Here is a 17,093-nt window from a genome sequence, read left to right on the forward strand (position 1 = left end):
TCTTCCTGCAAGCATACTTTCCTGTCAAAGCTGCAAACAACCCTGTTTAACAAACAAGATTATGGAAAATCAAACTAATGTCAAGAGAGATATAATCAAAATGAAACAATTATATATAAAAACTTTCAAGTAATTCAAGGGTTATATATAATTGTTTTTCATATATAATTGTGAATTTATTTAATTTATTCACTGCTTTCCACCAAGAATAAAAGTGAATGCCTGGATGACTTTAAATTTACAAAATAAACACACCACAAAGACAAAATTTCCCTCTTCCTTAGTATCTCTCAATTATCATGTTATATGTACATTGCTAACAACCAGAGAAGGTAAATCCTTGAAAGAATCATTACTTAAAATTGAGGGAGCCACTTAATCTGGTATTTTTAAGTGGCAGGTCCTGTCCCACTGGAAGCAATAATGTCATCACTAATCACTGCATTTTACAAGTATAGGACAAGGCTCCTATTTATTAAATATGCTGGATGACATAAAATTTTAATTCTGAACATTATTTTCCCCAAAACTACTACTTCACCATTCACAGGAAAGCAAATAACCCATTGTTAATGCTCACTGCTGGCCAAAAGTGAATATGCTTTAAGAAACAAAGAAGCCTAGAGTAATTAAAAAGTAATGACTTTTTTCTTTGTGCTCCCTATATAAAAGGAACAGGAGAGAAGATATACTGGACTAGCACCTTTTCCTTCCCATAAACTGATGCAATAGCCAAACATTTAGGAGTAATGTGCTGACCTTCACACTCACAGTCACTACACTCAATCCCCTATCCCAGAGAAATTGTAAATGTGGTAAATAGCAAGTTTCCTGGCTTACAAATACATCAGATCAAGTCCCTCTATCACACTCCTTCCTGCTTCCCTCCCCCATCCTCTCTCCATCTGCTGCCCTCCTGGGAAGGGAGTGCTACACGTAATGGCTGTGTGCTTTTAAGTCTAATGTGCTGGATATAAGTTAATGCCCACTACAGTAAGTGGAGACTCTGCTGCAAGGAAGCCTCTGGTGCTGTTTTTTCCCCCTGTTAACATCCAGAAGAATCTCTAATGTCAGCCAGGATGCAAGGAAGAGAGGATTTGGGAATATGAAATCCGCAACCTGTGACAAAAACAAACCTTGAAAGATACTCCACAGCACAGTAATTTAAATAATCTTTCAGTAAAAACAAGAAATGGTTGGGATTTTATTTGTCACCTCCCTCAACATAATGATTTAAATTTAGAAAATATGACCATTAGAAAATAGGGTATGTAAAAATAAGGGCAAGCATCTGTCAGTGGAGACTACACAGGTGAACTCTGTTGGCAGCAGAAATAAAATGGGCCTGATCCATCCATCAGTTATGAAGAGAACAACTGTATTTGGGAATTATGAGCTGACCTGCTCTCCAGCCATCCTCTCTGCCCCACTCTGAAAGCTTCAGCAGCAGCACTGCTCATCCCCCAGCACTTGCTGACAGCCAGACCCAGGACACACACAGCTCGCGTGGTGGGAGAAATCTCCAGCTTTATCGAGGTTATGACCAAGCTTTATGGTCTCTTCTTCAGGAGATAAATAAAGTGACTGCAACACCAGGTGCCTAAACTTTATTTCTTGGAATCCAGACTTGCCGTTTTCTGCTCCAACCGCTTGGTACTGCTCCAGGAATGTTACTGGGTGCGAGATTATCCTACCCTAACTTTTTGTTTGGAAAAGGCAGCAAAATAAAAACCATTAAATGGAGTCTAGACTCATTTACCACAGGACAGGATTGGTTTGACTTCAGTGTTTTAAATGCACACATGTTCGCTGTTTTATCTTATGTGATCTTAATTTGCTGGATTTTTTAAAATATCTTTAGCAGTTAACATATTGGTTTATATTGTGGTGGACCTGGCAGTGCTAGATTAATGGTTGGAGTTGATAATCCAGCCTAAACAAATCCATAATTCAGTCACAGCTTCCTCCTAATTAAAAACAACCACACAGTAACACAAAACTTGCCCTCTACAATACACCATCTAAAAATTGCAGACCTTAATGGCCCACATCAAAGCTGAAAATAAATGGGTAAGACTTGAATTTCCAAATCCCATCAAACAAGCTGTTTGTTCCTTCTGAAATACCTGCTGTGAAATACATATATGCATATATGCAGACAGCCTCTTTTGCAGTGCTCTGCATGTTCACATCCCAGAAAAGACCTGAGAGCCACTGTCAGGGCCTCTGCAAGCAGAAACAACCTCCATGAAGTCCATAAAACCACAGCTGCATGTGCCAAGTATGATTCAAACCACTGGAAACAAGAAGTCATTGCTCCAAGGACCACAACTCACAGCTTGCTGGAAAATCCACTCTAGGGACTTGGGAAAACCTGGTGTGAATTATGAAGGGAATGATTTTCCCATGCAGGACCGGGGGGACTCCCTGCCCAGCCCCAGCACTGCCCTCCCCCTGCCAGCAGTGTCACTTGAAGGAATGCAGGTAATCCCAGCACCAAACTGGCCTGTGCCTTCCCAGCAGTAACTTTACAAGTTCACCATGCAGAGATGCAAGTTTTAAAGGCATGTCCCTGCCTCATTGTACTTCACTGTGCCTAAAAGCATTTATTTTCTCAAGTTACATCATGGCATATTACAGAATTCAAAACCAAGCTGTTCAAGTGTTCCTTTGAGAGGGAGACACACCAGCCCTCTGTTTCTGAATTTTTCCGTGGATACCAATGTTAGGAAACTGACTCCAAAATTGAGCCACCTCTGGGAGCTCAAGATTAGAAATGTAAACTCAAAAAATTACCATGCCAACATGAGTGCAAAAAAATCAATGTCCATGACCAACACTTGATCACTTCCGAAAGTCTTGCATCAAACATAAGCAAGCTCCATACAATAATTTAACATGTAACATAGGCATCTAAACTCACATTGTTCACAGGGCTTTCCTTTTGCTTATTTGTCCAACAAAAAATTCTAGCAAGGGTTTGTAAAAGAAAAGAGTAGAATGTGTGGTAGGCAGCACCTTCCTTGGAATAGCCACGTGTCATGTGTCAAAGGGAACAGGCTCCCTCATCACTGCTCTCAGGGGAGACCAGCCTCATCCTGCCACTAGGAGAAAACCACCAGCCAAAAATTCTCCAGTGGGATTTGCAGTGTGGGACCTGCAAATTTAGTTATTAACTCTGTTTGGCAATCTACGCTCTAGAAGTTTTTTCACAGGACAGATTGTATCTCACGCTTAAAGCACTAAATAAAAGCAAGAATTTCCTGCTTCCACAACAATATCCTTACTGCCCTGATATTTTAAAAAAAGAAATTAACAAGCTTCCAGTGACAGTACAACATCCTGATTGTGACATATATCCATCTTTTTTGTCAAACTACTTCACAACAAAGAATTTCCCAGGTGAGCAGCCTCCCTCCAGCACAAGGTGCTGTGGCAGGAGCCACTGCTGCAAAAAGCATTCCTGGTCAGATCCCATCACACATCTCCCAAAAGGTGTGGGATCAGATTCTGATCATTCTGACCAGGGATCTGACCAAAACACACATTTGTGTATCGTACATAAACATGGAAGCGCAAGTCAGCTGTGTCTCAGTATGACCAACTGACCACTAAATGAACCCTACAGTTAACACTATAATGAAGTCAGATTATATAATGAAAATTTCCTTTTATAGTCCTCAGCTACTGAGATGGTGCCTTACAGATAAAGTGTTTGTTACCTGAAGGCTTCTCTGCATGATTAATACAGCATAAAAGTGCACCAATGTACATGAACACAAAAACCGGGGGTTTTTTCTCCCTCTCAGGGTTTACCAACAGCAGCCAGACTGACTCTATAAGGCGTTTTAACAGCACATTTTCATCAATAAAAATCGTCATCAGTCTTATTTCTGCACAAAAGGTGAACAAATATCCCCTTCCTTGTATCTCTGCCCACTGGTGGTGGATCCATAAGCACAGTAGTGCCAGCTCCCTGTGCTGTTGCCCCTGTGACCCTCCCCTGGTGGGGCTACACTGAGAGAGACCACTGAAGTAGCTCAGTGGAAAACAACAACAACAACAACAACAACAACAAACCACAAACAAAAACCCACAAAAAAAAAAACTCCACCCCACCCATCCAACCAAACCAAAAACCTCACCCAACTACATGGACATTTCTAACCTGAACTGTTCCAGCCCAACCAGCAGCCTCCCCAAGGCTCTGCCAGCTCCTGGGGAGGTGCAGAGCATGTGGCACAGGGGCAGGAAGGAGCAGCTGGGGAGCAGCAGGTTCAGAGCTGAAGCCTTTCCCTGTGGCAGGAATCTTCCCCCTTGCAAGCCCTATGAGGAACCCCTCAGCACAGCTTTTCTCATTCAGACAGCACAGGGAGCTGCAGAAGGCTGATGCCTCACACTGAGGGGCTGATGGATTGATTTTGATAGGCACAGGGACTGCTCTGGCAGCCTGGGCCCACCAGCACAAGAGGGAAAGGGTTTATCACCAACTGAAACCAGACCTGGCTTCTGTCTGTCTTAGAGCAGGGCAATGTGGAAAGTAATAATAAATAAATAAAGTAATAATAGAGCAATGATGACAAAAAATATTTTAAACCTGTCCTACATTTATAATAATAATAATATTGGCACTTTTACAGCATTAGCCTTCCAGGGATATTAGGCCATTTTTTTAAGATAGGTTGGTATTATTCCTTTTTACAATGACAAAAAGAAAGGTCAGAAATTTAATCAATTTTTCAAGAGTGCTTAGTATATGATGACTGCACTGTATAAGCACAATATGAGGCACCTAAATTTGAATTTTAATTACAAAACTGTAATTCCTGAGCCTTACATCACCACTGTGTGAACACTTTCTACGCTCCACACTCCAGCATCCCAAATAAGTGTAGCTTCTTAAAAAAAGCTACTTTCATTTTACACATAAAATTTAAGTTTAGAACTTTCGTGCTGCTCACATTTTTGCACAAGTAACTTTGAACAATGTAAAATCAGCAAGATGGTAGACATCCTCACTCCTGCATACACCAGTATGAGAGTTTTCTCATTCATAAGCACCAGTAAGAGTTTTCTTAATGCCAATTAAAATTGGCATCTTTGCCACCCAGCTTCCATTGTTCTGTGACAGAAGGACCACAAAACACAGTCAGTTCCTGGCCCTCTTCTGCAGTGGGGGACTTTATTTTGGGACAGTTGAAGGGCTGTCACCTCCACTGTGTCCCTCCCTATATTCAGGGAATCCTCACCATGAGCACTGCAAGGAGAGCTCAGCAGCCTCGGGACAGCTGCTGAAAGGCTCCTAAACAAAACCAGGTTTGTTTTCCTTCACACATTGGGCTGGGAACTGCTGCAGGTCAGCTAGGGAGCAGAGAGGGCAAGGAGACTAAACCTGCCCCAAGGTAAGCTGATAGTGAGCCACGAGCCCAGGAAAACATCCCAGTGTCAGAAAGTAACACTCGAGCTCCAAGTGCACTCATTCAAAGGATTCCTGTTTTCACAACCAGAGCTTAAATGTCACTTGATTGTCTCAGAGAATACTGATTTGTTTGTTTATTTATTTATTTGGAAAAATAAGTAGGGTAAAGAAACCTGTATGGTCATAAGCTGTCATAGGAGGACCAATTTCCAGCAAAACTCCTACAAATCTGTCACATCAGTACCAGGTGAAACAGCCTGCCCAGCCACACAAGGTACAGCTGACTGATGTAAGACTGAATCTCTAATTCTCTCAACCAGTAATACTACATGTACCAGCTCCACTTCTCCGTAAATGTCAAATGAGTTCGTATTTTGCTAATGCCAACTCTTTTCCCCTCCTGCTAAATATCACACACCTTCCATGAAACAAAAACCAAGAATACTGCAAATCAAATGCATGATTTCCCACTAATCTCAGTGGGAGTTTATAAAGACCATTAAATGCAGGATGGTTTCCCCAAGAAAAAAAAAAACCCCACTAAGATCCTCTGTGTCAAGGTTAGTGGTCTAATAAGATCTCTGGGTCCTAATAATGTAAGGTTTCATCCCAGTTGAAAGTTTTTTCTTCTATTATCAAATAGCTGTGGTTTTATTTTATTATTATTATTATTATATGTACACATTTACTCACAGACATTTATGTACTTTATTCAACCAGACATATATTTCTACCAATATAAAACTCTGCTTATACTCTTTGTTTGAAAATAAGAATATTCACATGGGAGATTGCTCTAGTGCAGAAAAGGCAGTAAAATTATATAGTTACAGATTGAAAAATGTATCTCCAGGTATAAATGAATAAACTTATTCAGAAGAATTTTGCTCTGGCACAGAAACCTCTATCTTTCTTACTCCCCTACCGCTGGATTCAAACCATAACAAAGTGTTAACATGCATTCAAACTACCATAAAAAGAAGCCACCAAGCCATGCTGGTGAGACCCGAGGAAACCTAAAGAGCTCCTCTGAAAGGTTCAGCCTGCAACAGCTTGGGCTACAGCTATTTTATCGTCACTAAACTCCCACATTCTCAGCAGACAGGCCTGTCCAAAGGGATATTTTCCACAACAGACACACAAGGTTTATTTCACTCTCCTCTTTTGTTTTTTTCCTCCCCTGCAGTAAATGGGGTGTTGTGCCTAAAGAGGAAGATGTTTGGCTGGTTAAAACCTAAGGAAGTAGTTTTTCATTTGAATTTGTCCCCAGGCTGCATCCTACTGCTGCTCACTGGTATTGTTGGTACCACTGCTAGCAGCCTCATACAGAATATATCTAAACAGGCTTAAAAGCTGGTTTGGTTTAACAAACAAACAAACACAACACACACCCCCCAAACACACACTTCTACACCTACGGAGCAAGAAGCACTTCCCTTTTTAAGTCAAAATTCTTGACAAAAAAAAAAATTGAAAGAAGGAAAACTTTCAAAAGAATAATAATCAACATTAAGCACAGGGAAGCATATTATATATTATAGTTGTTATTTATTATTTTGCAGCTGCCCTTGAAAGCAGGGAACTAAGATGATGCATTTAATTAAAACTAACTGAAAGTAAACAATAATTGGACAAAGCATTCAAATACAAACACTTCATAACAGTCAGAAAACAAATGAAACCTGTGGGTGGGAGCACAACTTCAGGATGACAAAATAATATTTAAAATTACATCCCTTTATGAAAAACAACTGTGCAGCAAAAATTACCTTTAGAATACCTGTTCAAATATTAATTAGTAGGGAAATGAAATTAAATAAAATAAAACAGCTGGACAAATGGATTCAAAAGTTATACTGACAAAACTGCTGTTGCTGCCAGCCCAAGCAAAGGGAGCTGTAATAAAGACACTGTTGTTTACCTGACAAATTAAGGGCTACTGGTATAATAATACATATAAAGATAACTCTATCCCAGCTGATTGAACTACATGAAAGGCACAAAATAAAAGTGTGAGAAAAAGCCCAAGACATGTGAACAGGCTAAGTATTGCCAGTAGTGCCTTACCCACCAGATTCATGCTGGTGATATTCCATGGGCTCCCCTTTACTCTATGTGAAATCAGAGTTAGGCCAAAGGATGTGGGACCATGTACATGGCCCAGTGTAGGCCAAGAAACCAGTTCTCACCTTTGCATGTGAAGATGAATATCCATAAAGAAATTACTTTTAAAAACAATACTTCCTTTAGCAAAGAACACTGCCCTTAAGCTGCACCCAGCTACTGAATTATGGCATGCAGCAGGGTCCTGCAGCAATATCCTGCCCTGCTATTCACATACATGTCACAAAACTCAGCTCCCATGTTGCTTTACTGATCTCTCTTCATCTCATGATTTTTGAAATAAATTTCTCACTAGGGAATAAAGCCTCTTCAAACTCCCTCTCAGGAAAAGAAACCAAAACAAACAAAAAGAAACTAACAAACCACACACATGCATTACTTTAAAAGACAGCAACAAAGAAAAGCAGACTGTTAAAACCAAATCAAATCAACCCTGGTGGCTGCAGCAATGTGGCACTAACAGAGATCATGGGAGTTTTTTTTAATACTGCTTTTATCAATTTTCTCTTAAGATTTCTCACTTGATGACAACTTCTTTCAGATAAACACACAAAACTTCCATTACAATACATTAAGAAGACAAATAAAGACTCCATCTGAAGCTACCACATAACCCAGTCTCCCCACCCCAGAAACAATTCTACTGTTCTTACATCACACAAACCCTCAGCACACTCATTTCTTCAGTTCCTTGCTTTCCTCTACCAACCTGGTAGGATCCCCTCTTGTTTTTCTCAACAAGTTTTCCGAAATCTGTCTTTTGTTATCCAGACCTACACCTGAACTCACCTCCTGCACTTGAACATTGCTGTCCCTGCTTCCACTGTGATTTTGAGACTAATTAATTTCCAATTTTTCCAAATTTTGAACTCCCCTTCATGTGTCACACCCTCTGCTGAAACCAAACTTCTGATTTCAGGAAAGTTGCAGTATTTAGGTTAAAAATTATTTTAAATACTGTCACTGTACCATACTTTGAAGTTTCAGCTTTTATTTCAACTACACAGTTTTTCCAAACAAGTATCTCTCAAGAAACACATCAAGTTAGTACCATTTAAGAGATACACTATGCCTGCCTGTGAGATTTTTAAGCAAAGCATGAACAATTATTACAGGGTGGAACACCACACTTACTCCTAAACTCAGCTCCCACCGAAGTCAATGTCAATAGGAGGGGGTTCTTTTTAAAATTGTCTTCTGATTTTCTCTTGTTTGCTTTGAATTCTTTCTCTCAATAAGATTTACACTTAATGTCAGAGACACAGCCTGGAGTGCAAAACACGCAACAGAAATTTGCTGACGAAAGGCCTGAAAAGAATCAAGACGTGGAAATGTTTCTAGAAGTTACATCATCGTGGTAGTAATAAATCAAATGTAATTAATGGAAAGTTTTTCACCTTGAAAAGTGAAAGAACGACAGACACTCTTCGGCATCCTTCCTAAAGTTGCCTTTAGGAACATTGTAACCACACGAAATCCTATTAGAAGGTGCTGAACTCTCTACATTGTGACTCTTCTGGCGGGCTTCTACATAACAAAAATGCAATGAAGTACCATACAACTTTCCCCCCTTATTATGCAAAATCCTTATCATATTCAATAGTGTGACATGGTTCAAAATCCAGCCTAACAATAGCCCGCAGGATGTCAAGAGATGTCGGCTTTGTTTTAGTCTCACGTGCTTTTCAGTCTATTAATGCCAGGAGAAAAAGAACCTTCACATAAATAACAGATAAAGATCAAACCCCACTGAACAATGGGAAGGAAATTCAGAGTTGAAACTGGTACTTAGCTCTTTGCTAAGCTAGCAGCCCATTGTACCTGAGTGCCACAATACCCAGGAATTACGAGGTGAGAGAAGGAACCTCCAGCTCCCCACTTCCCATGGTTTCCTCGATTCGGGCCAGGGCTGTTGTTTAGCAGAGAGTATTTGCAGTTCTCGGGAGGAACTACGGGGCAGCCCCCGACTCCTTTGTGCAGCAGGTTGCGAGTGGAACATGTGCCGCATTTCACATTCCACTCGCAACCAGGAGGACAAAGGATTCACTGATCGGGGGGACAATTAGTCCCAATTAGACCTATTTCACAGCTGAGTGTGAGCGCTGGGGGGAGCTGAAATCTTAAAGCAACGGGTCCCTCAGGTGAGTTAAAGCGAGCTCAGTAAAGTGACAAGCTTGAGAACGTGGGGCGAGTCCCACCGAGGTGGTGGCACGGAGCCTGGGGCACAGTCACCTACGGGAGAGGATGGAGTTGGCTTCTCAGCCCCAGACACGCCGGGTGGGAAACCTGATAACCACTTTGCCTTTTAGCTCCCGTGACTAACTAAGCAAATTTCCCAGTTTTCAACCCACTCGTAGAGCAGCACTCCTGGTCCCAGGCACAGGCAGGCACACAGCTCGGGAATACTCACATATGCACGTGTGGAGGCTGGAACCGGCTCTGGTTAATGTTGTAGTGTGTAAACGCCTGTGTTGGGTTGGAGCTGTACTCATCCACCGTTATGGTAACTTTGCCTTGTGAAGGAATTCCATGAGCCATCCTTCCTCCTTATGGACATGAGCAGCTCACAACTTCCCAAGGCCAGGGGCAGGGTAGGGCATCGTGCTCCAGTCAGCTCCTGATTCGCAGCAGCTCCGCATCAACTCCGTGACCTCTGCCGGGAGGAAACACAGCACACGCTGCTATGAGCCATGGGATGTAAGCACACACAGACCTATTACCCTAGGATCTCCTGATTTCCATTCAGATTTGAGATCTTTTTCTATGTTCTTGATGCACCCATCACCCCTCTCTATGCATTACTATTCACTTTTTTTTTTTTTTTAATTACCTCATCATCCAACTCCATCATCATTAGACACATCCAAAGGATGAATGCTTAAAGTAAGGCTTCGTCTTCAGGGGGTGGGGGAAGGGGGAATAAAATATCTGTGTTGAAAGCTCCAGTTAAATACTGCCCATTTCATACCCTTTCTTTTAAATAACATATTGTGTTAATTGCAACCATGAAATTACAAGTGGACCCAGCTTCCTGAAGGCCAAATTACTTTCCACAAATATACGCACTTGTTTCTAAGGCCCTGCTGTAGCTTCAGAACACTAACAACTGAAAGACTTACAAAAAACTGATGTAAAGAACATGTTACAGTTGCATAGCAAAAGGTTTGCCCAAATACCTTTGAATCAATGTACTTATGTGTCCTGAGAAAGGCGGGTATCTAGGCAATGTTAACAAAATATCCATATTATAACTTGCCAGCACTGAAACCGGTTAGCTACCAGACAGTAATGATTTATCTGACTTAAGCACGATTTTACGCATAAATATTTCTGCATAAAACAAAAGAAATAGGCTCTTCCCTCTCTTTGAAGCCCTGTCTTTCACTTCTTCAGAGTGCTCTTAAATATATTTTGTGTTAGGACTGGATCTGTACCGTAATATTAGCATAACCCAAGAGTCAGAAACATCCCAAACACGCTCTGCTGAGTTTCTTGCGCAAAATCTGCACTTCGATTTCCTCAGTCAATAAACTGAGGGTACCTCAGCTGCCTTTGTCAGAGGCACCCTGTGAAAATTGATCAGCTGATGTTCCAAGAGTACTTTCGAGATGAGCAACTCTTTAAAAGCCCCATTTATGAGGCAAATCCTCAGCTGGGACACGCTGCACTAGCTGTGAGGATTAGACGAGATCACGACACTCAAAATCCATTGATGTTCCTCCCTTTAGCTGCCACATGCAAGAGTGGAACTCCCCATATCTGGAGTGTATTTTAAAAAAGTAAATCAGCACCTTACTGGGAAGACAAAAATATGAGAAAGAGAAGAGAATGACTTGAGCCCTGAGCATCAAACTAAGTAATATTTTTCAAGTGCAATTTTCCTGGATTTCTCTTGCTTCCAGATAGAAATGTGTTTGCCATGTGTAACATTAAGCATTTGAAATCTTTGATTTGCATTCAAAATATATTTTTAATACAAAGACTAATTTCCAGTTTGGCATGAAGCATGATGAAAACGCTCAGAAAATGGCAGATGGCCTGCTATAGGCCATTTATTTTACTATTTTACCACCTCAGGCCTATGTAGGCTTCCATATGTTAGTTGGGTTAAGACATTCCGCAACCTTCATTCCAGTAACTGGATTCTATCCTTCATCTTCTTTAGCATTGGAAAAAAAAAAAAGGTATATTAAAACAAAAAAAAAAAAAAAAAAAAAAACAAAAAAAAAAAAAAAAAAACAAACAAAAAAAAAAAAGCATCAATTGAAAAGCTGCCACTAGAGATGGTAGAGCTTTGTAACTGTGGTTACAGTCTGGTCTTCCCCTGTGAGACCGAATGGACCTCTCTTGTGAGAACAAGGTTTCAGCAGCAAAATAATAGATGGTGAGTTTGCTGAAACAAATCTTAGCTGTGCTAGATGCCATGTAAGATGCTACAACTGCTCACACAATGTAGTGGTTACCACGCCAAGTTTGCAGCTGTTTCCTCAATTTCCTTTACAATCATATTTTAGTGTTATTTTGCATAATAGTAAAACACAACACCTGCTTCAAACTGCAATCCTGTTCCAAGCACTGCAGCTCTTCTGAGCAGAAACTACAAAGGGTGCACAATGCAGAGCAGCATAATTGCCCTGTACTGAAAAGTAAATACAAATGAAAACATCTTCCTGCCAGAAAAATGACTGTCATTAACGAGAATGCTGCCCATCAGAGCTCCCAGGGAAAAAAAAAAAAAAAAAAAAAAAAAAGAGTTTTTCTTTTACACTGCAAGAACTTTAGAGCCTGCATATATTAAGAAGTACTGTGAAAATGTAATTTTTTTCTGCAATTAAAAGCAACGATATAAAACAATACATTAAACCAACAACAAAAATTATGCTTGGGCTTTCAGAAAAGCTAAATGACACTGTTTTCAGCAACCCAGCATAAGAAAGGTCAGAACATTAAATTTCATATTATAGTTCACTCATGGAAGAAAAATCTAATTTGTTCATGAGAATGAATTATCCATAAAGATAATAGGCATTTTTTACAATGTTTGTAACAGTTCATGTTACAGAAAGAAATTACAACTAACTGGCATAAAACAAGTGACAAGAAGACACTTAAATAGCCGTATTAAATACTTTTAAGTTGACTCTCAGTAAGATTATAAGTGTATAAGCTGCAATTGCTTCCCATTGTTCTAATCTTTAATCTTAAAAATAAATCTCTACTAAAATTGAGACAAAGCTGAACCAAGCATCCTTTTAAAATTAAATTCAACAACAAATGCCAGATTGGGGATAAAAAAAAAATTATAATTTGAAGCTGGCTTCTGTGTCAAATCTCTTAATTTCCATTCCATACTCCATAGAGTACTACAGCTCAACTATCAGAAGTATCTAATTATTACCTTCTTTACTGTGAACGTCTCTGAAGAAAATAGAAGAAAGAAGCTGAACACTTCAAAACTTTAAAACAAATGTATTTCAGGCCCAAGATTAAAAAGAAAAGAAATTAAAAAATACTTCTTCGAATCGCTACCATTCTTCTTTCTCCAAATATGAGCACTGCTTGAAGGTTACACACAGGAGATGAGTACAAAAAAATAAAAGTTGGATTTTCCCATCTATCAAGTAACACAACACGTAATATCTTCCACGCCTTCCGAGGCAGTTTTAAGTAAGAACGACTATATTAAAAACCTCCGTGATGCTTTTTTCAGCGTGTTGCATTTTCCCAGATACACGCTCTTATCCTTTCCCAGCGTGTATTTGTGGCGGCAGCAAGACAGGAGATGTGCCATTGTACACATCTGCTCAGGGTTACAGGTGTAAACCGGCACTTTTTCGGAACGGGGCTGACTCAAACTTAGGTGCAGCTAATTGTGAACCTGTCCACTGCCGCCCTGACAAAAAACTGCCCCGAGATCTGCACAGGTAAGTAATTTTCAATGTAACGTTACATTGCACGGAGAGCCGCTCACACGAGCTCTGCGTATGTACGTGCAGGCACGCCAAAAACCTATTTCCCCAAATAAAATATTTACGTCTTCCTCATCTGAATTTCAAAAATGTGCCTCTAGCTGGGCTCGGGCTGTAGCAGAAAACGCTGAAAGGCAGGAGCCGGGAAGGGTTAACCCCGTGTCAACACCTTGTTGTTACCCCGGCACGGCGCGCTGCACCCGCCCGGGGCCGCGCCTCGGCCCCCGGAGCCCCCGGCGCTCCCGGTGCGCTCCCCGGCCCCGCAGGGACCCGGCGGCGGCCCCGCGGTCCCCGAGATGCCGCGCTGCAGTTCGCACAACTCCGGGCTCCGGCTGCCCATCGAGACCGGCGGAGACGGCGGGGGGGGCCGGACCCCGACGCTCCCCCGCCCCGTTTCCCCGGCGCCGAGTCCCGGTACCTGGGCTCCGGCCGCTCCCCACCTCCGCCCGCCGCTGGGTCCCGGGTCGCCCCGGCCGCGGCCCCGCGGGGCGCCGGGCTCGCCCTCCGGTGATTGATGGCTCCGGGTGGCCAATGGCTCCGGCGCGGCCCCGTCCCGGCGTGTGCCGCAGCCCCCGCCCCGCGCCCCCTGCCCTGCCCTGCCCCCGCCCCGCGGCACCGGGGAGCATCTCTGCCCTGTCTGCGCCCTACGTGCCGCGCCGCACAAAGTTCATATCGCCCCCGTGCCCGCAGTAGCCACGGACCGAAATGGCTGGGGCGGGAGGATGCTCGGGGGAGGGATGCCGTGAACTCCACGGCAGCTGCGGGCGAGCGCGGCGGGGCCGGGCGGGTGATGCCCGCTGCTTTTTATTCCGGCGGTGCCGACCCTGCATCGCGCCCCCAGTTCCTCCAAGGGTTCCAAGTGTCTGAGGCCTCCGGGATTAAGGTTTCAGAGCGGCTTCTCTGCCGGCGAAAGGGAAAGGGGCAACTCCGCCGGGGAACGCCGATCCGACCCGGCTTTCCCTCTTTACTTTTGCAGCATGTCCCCCCCTCGCCCCCATCCTCGGCTCCCTCCGCGCTGGCGGCCCCGTCCCCGCGCCCGCCGGGCCGCTCGGCGCTGCGCCCGCCGGCTGCCGCCCGCCCGCTGGCCCCAGCCAGCACAATGCTCCCCGGCCTACCCTCCCGGCCCCGCCGCCGCGCCCCCGGCCTCGACCTCGCGCCGGCCCCGCGGGCCGCCCCCGGCGCCGCCGGCCCCTGCCGCCCGTGCGCCCGGCCGGGCAGCGGCGGAGGGCAGCGGGGGCACGGCCTGAGGAGCGGGGCAGGGCAGGGCAGCCTCGCTCAGCGCCGCCGACATCGCCGCCTCGGCTGCGGGGAAGCGCCGCTGCCGCCGCACCGACACGACCCGACACGACCCGACCCGACCCGACCCGGTGGGCTCGGGCGGTCACGCCGGGGGCAGCGGGAGCGCGGGCGGCCGGATTTATCCTCATTATTGTTTGCGGGAGGCTGGACCCGCCGCCGCCGCCGGAGCTCCTGCCCGCCCCCCCCCGCGGCCGCCGCTCTCGCCCATGACACGGCACCTCTAACCCGCCGCTTTGTGCGCCGCTGCCCCCGCCGTGCCCCCCCCGCTCCCGACACCGGCCCGGGGCCGCTCACCTCCCCTCCGCCGGCTGCCGCTGCGGGCGGGTCGGGGATGCCTTCAGCGCGGGCAGTGGGGCCGCTCCATGGGGCTGCGGGGGCGCGGCCGGGGCAGAACCTGCGCCCGACCCCGCGGCGGCGCCCGGCGGCGGCGGCGGCCCTGGGTCCGGCTCCGGGTCCGGCTGCGGGAGCGGCTGCGGAGCGGCGGCGAGGGCGGGCGCGGTGCAGTGATCGGGGCTGCCACTGGGGTCAGGGAGCAGGCACCAGGAAACACGGCGGCCACGGCGCTGCTTGCACACACACACACACACACACACGGCTCCTCCCGCTGCCTCGCACTTCACCCCCCCGGGCAGGGAGGGAGGGAGGGAGCGATTGCTGCTGCATTTCCCAAGTGCGGCACAGCCTCCCCGCGCTGAGGCGGCTGGAGCACGGCTCCGCCAGGGTTACGGGGGGGGGCCGGCGGCCGCGGCCGGGCAGAGCCCGAGCCCACCGGGACCCTCGCCCCGCCGAGGGGCAGCGCCCGGCCCGCTCGCCCAGACACGGCCCCGCATCGCCCATCGGCTCCTCCGCTGCCCACAGAGGTGACAAAATAAATAAGTAATAGCAGCACCAAATTAAAAACCCCCAAATCCTCGAAAGAGTTTTTGGCATCTTCCGCCGCACCTTTGGTCTCAGGATGTTTGTTAATGGGGTGCCCTGCTCCTTTGTAGGTAAGCTTACCTCAGCGACCAGAAACACCAGGGTTCGCCTTGCAGGCCGAACATTGTCTTAGGGTAACTGGGGCTTTTCTACGGAAAAACAGAATCAGGGATGTGGCTGTTCTATTTTTTTGTTCCCCCCCTTTTTCCTTCCCTTCTCCCACCCCCGCCAAAACCGCAGCGATTGTGTCAACTGCCACAACAGTAACAAAGTAAAGATTAGACGGGTTTGTTCTTTTTACTTTCAAGACAGCAAATGGAAAAGGTAGGCTTCTAAAAATATATTACGAGAAGGAACAAAAGAACCAAATATTTTTCACTAGTCGAGCAGACAGAAAATAAATAGCAGGCCTCTAATAGTAAGTGAGTGACCTATATATATTAAATAAGTAATTTTGACTCTAGCCAACCTTCAGATATGCATGGCAAGTAGGCAGGTTTTTCTTTGTTGCTGAAAGCCACGAGAAGGGTCCTCTCTATTGCCAGGCAGAAATACACCGGAATGGATTGTCCTGTTTCAAAACGTGGCAAACTATGAAAAATTAACCTGAAAAAGACTAAATGTCATAAGAGGTTTATTCCCAGATTTACCCTTACAGTCTGATTTTTTTTTACCGTTGTCATTATCCTTTTTGATAGAAATGAGCACTGTGAACCACCAAGGGAAAATTCCTGTTTCAGACAAAATGGCCCACACACGGGTCGTCCTCCTACCCAAATCAAAGCAACATTTCCAGGGAAACTTTTCCTGGAGCAGAGTCTGAGGCTATAGTTGCAGAAATATTTTTAGCTAACTCGCTCTGACACAGCTGTAAAACCAGCAATCCAGCATCCAGCCGACTCCCCCCATTTGTGTCCCTGCACTCACCCTCTGGTGAGAACAGGGAACCCCACCTGGGAAACCCATCCATTCAGCACCAGGGAAAGATGTTCTGGTTTGGTGTGGGCCACTTTCCTCATCCAATCCACTTCACAACTGCACCAATTCTCCTGCTGGGACTAGACAGGGAGTGAGATGAGCAGCTGAGGGCAGAAAGAGAGCAGGTTACCTTCCCTGGTACCAGGACCAGCCTCAGTACAGGAACAGGGAGGCGGAGGTGATGGGGAGCAGCTTTGACCCTGAACCTGCTGCATCCCTTCTCCACAGTTACAGCAGGACTTTGCCTGTAGTTGTGTTTTTACACATCTGGAGCCCCTGGCACTACAAAAAGGAGCTCCTAGCACAGAGGAAAGAACAGGGTAGGGGATTAGAAATTAGGAAGCTGACAGACTTTCTCTCTGGTACCTGGTGAGATATTAGACATT

At 45.2% G+C, this 17,093-nt stretch overlaps 1 protein-coding gene across 3 annotated transcripts in view; it reads right to left on the minus strand.

Moving 5' to 3' along the window:
- The window catches only part of MPPED2 (metallophosphoesterase domain containing 2), a 104,162-nt gene extending 88,893 nt beyond the window's left edge, over positions 1–15,269 (minus strand). Inside the window, exons 1-2 of one of the 3 annotated variants that reach the window (XM_083885324.1) lie at positions 15,106–15,269; positions 9,954–10,196 (exon numbers count right to left, since the gene is read on the minus strand). In XM_083885324.1, the coding sequence (XP_083741450.1) occupies positions 9,954–10,081 (128 nt within the window). In that variant the 5' untranslated portion in view covers positions 10,082–10,196; positions 15,106–15,269. Of the gene's footprint in view, positions 1–9,953; positions 10,590–13,930; positions 13,946–15,105 lie in introns of those variants that run through there. The other 2 variants (XM_083885325.1, XM_083885323.1) reach the window with 2 other exon arrangements.
- Between the last annotated feature and the right edge of the window lie 1,824 nt (positions 15,270–17,093).

Source organism: Zosterops lateralis, assembly GCF_965231275.1.
Source record: "Zosterops lateralis genome assembly, contig: SUPER_6_unloc_1, whole genome shotgun sequence".
Lineage (NCBI taxonomy): Eukaryota > Metazoa > Chordata > Aves > Passeriformes > Zosteropidae > Zosterops > Zosterops lateralis.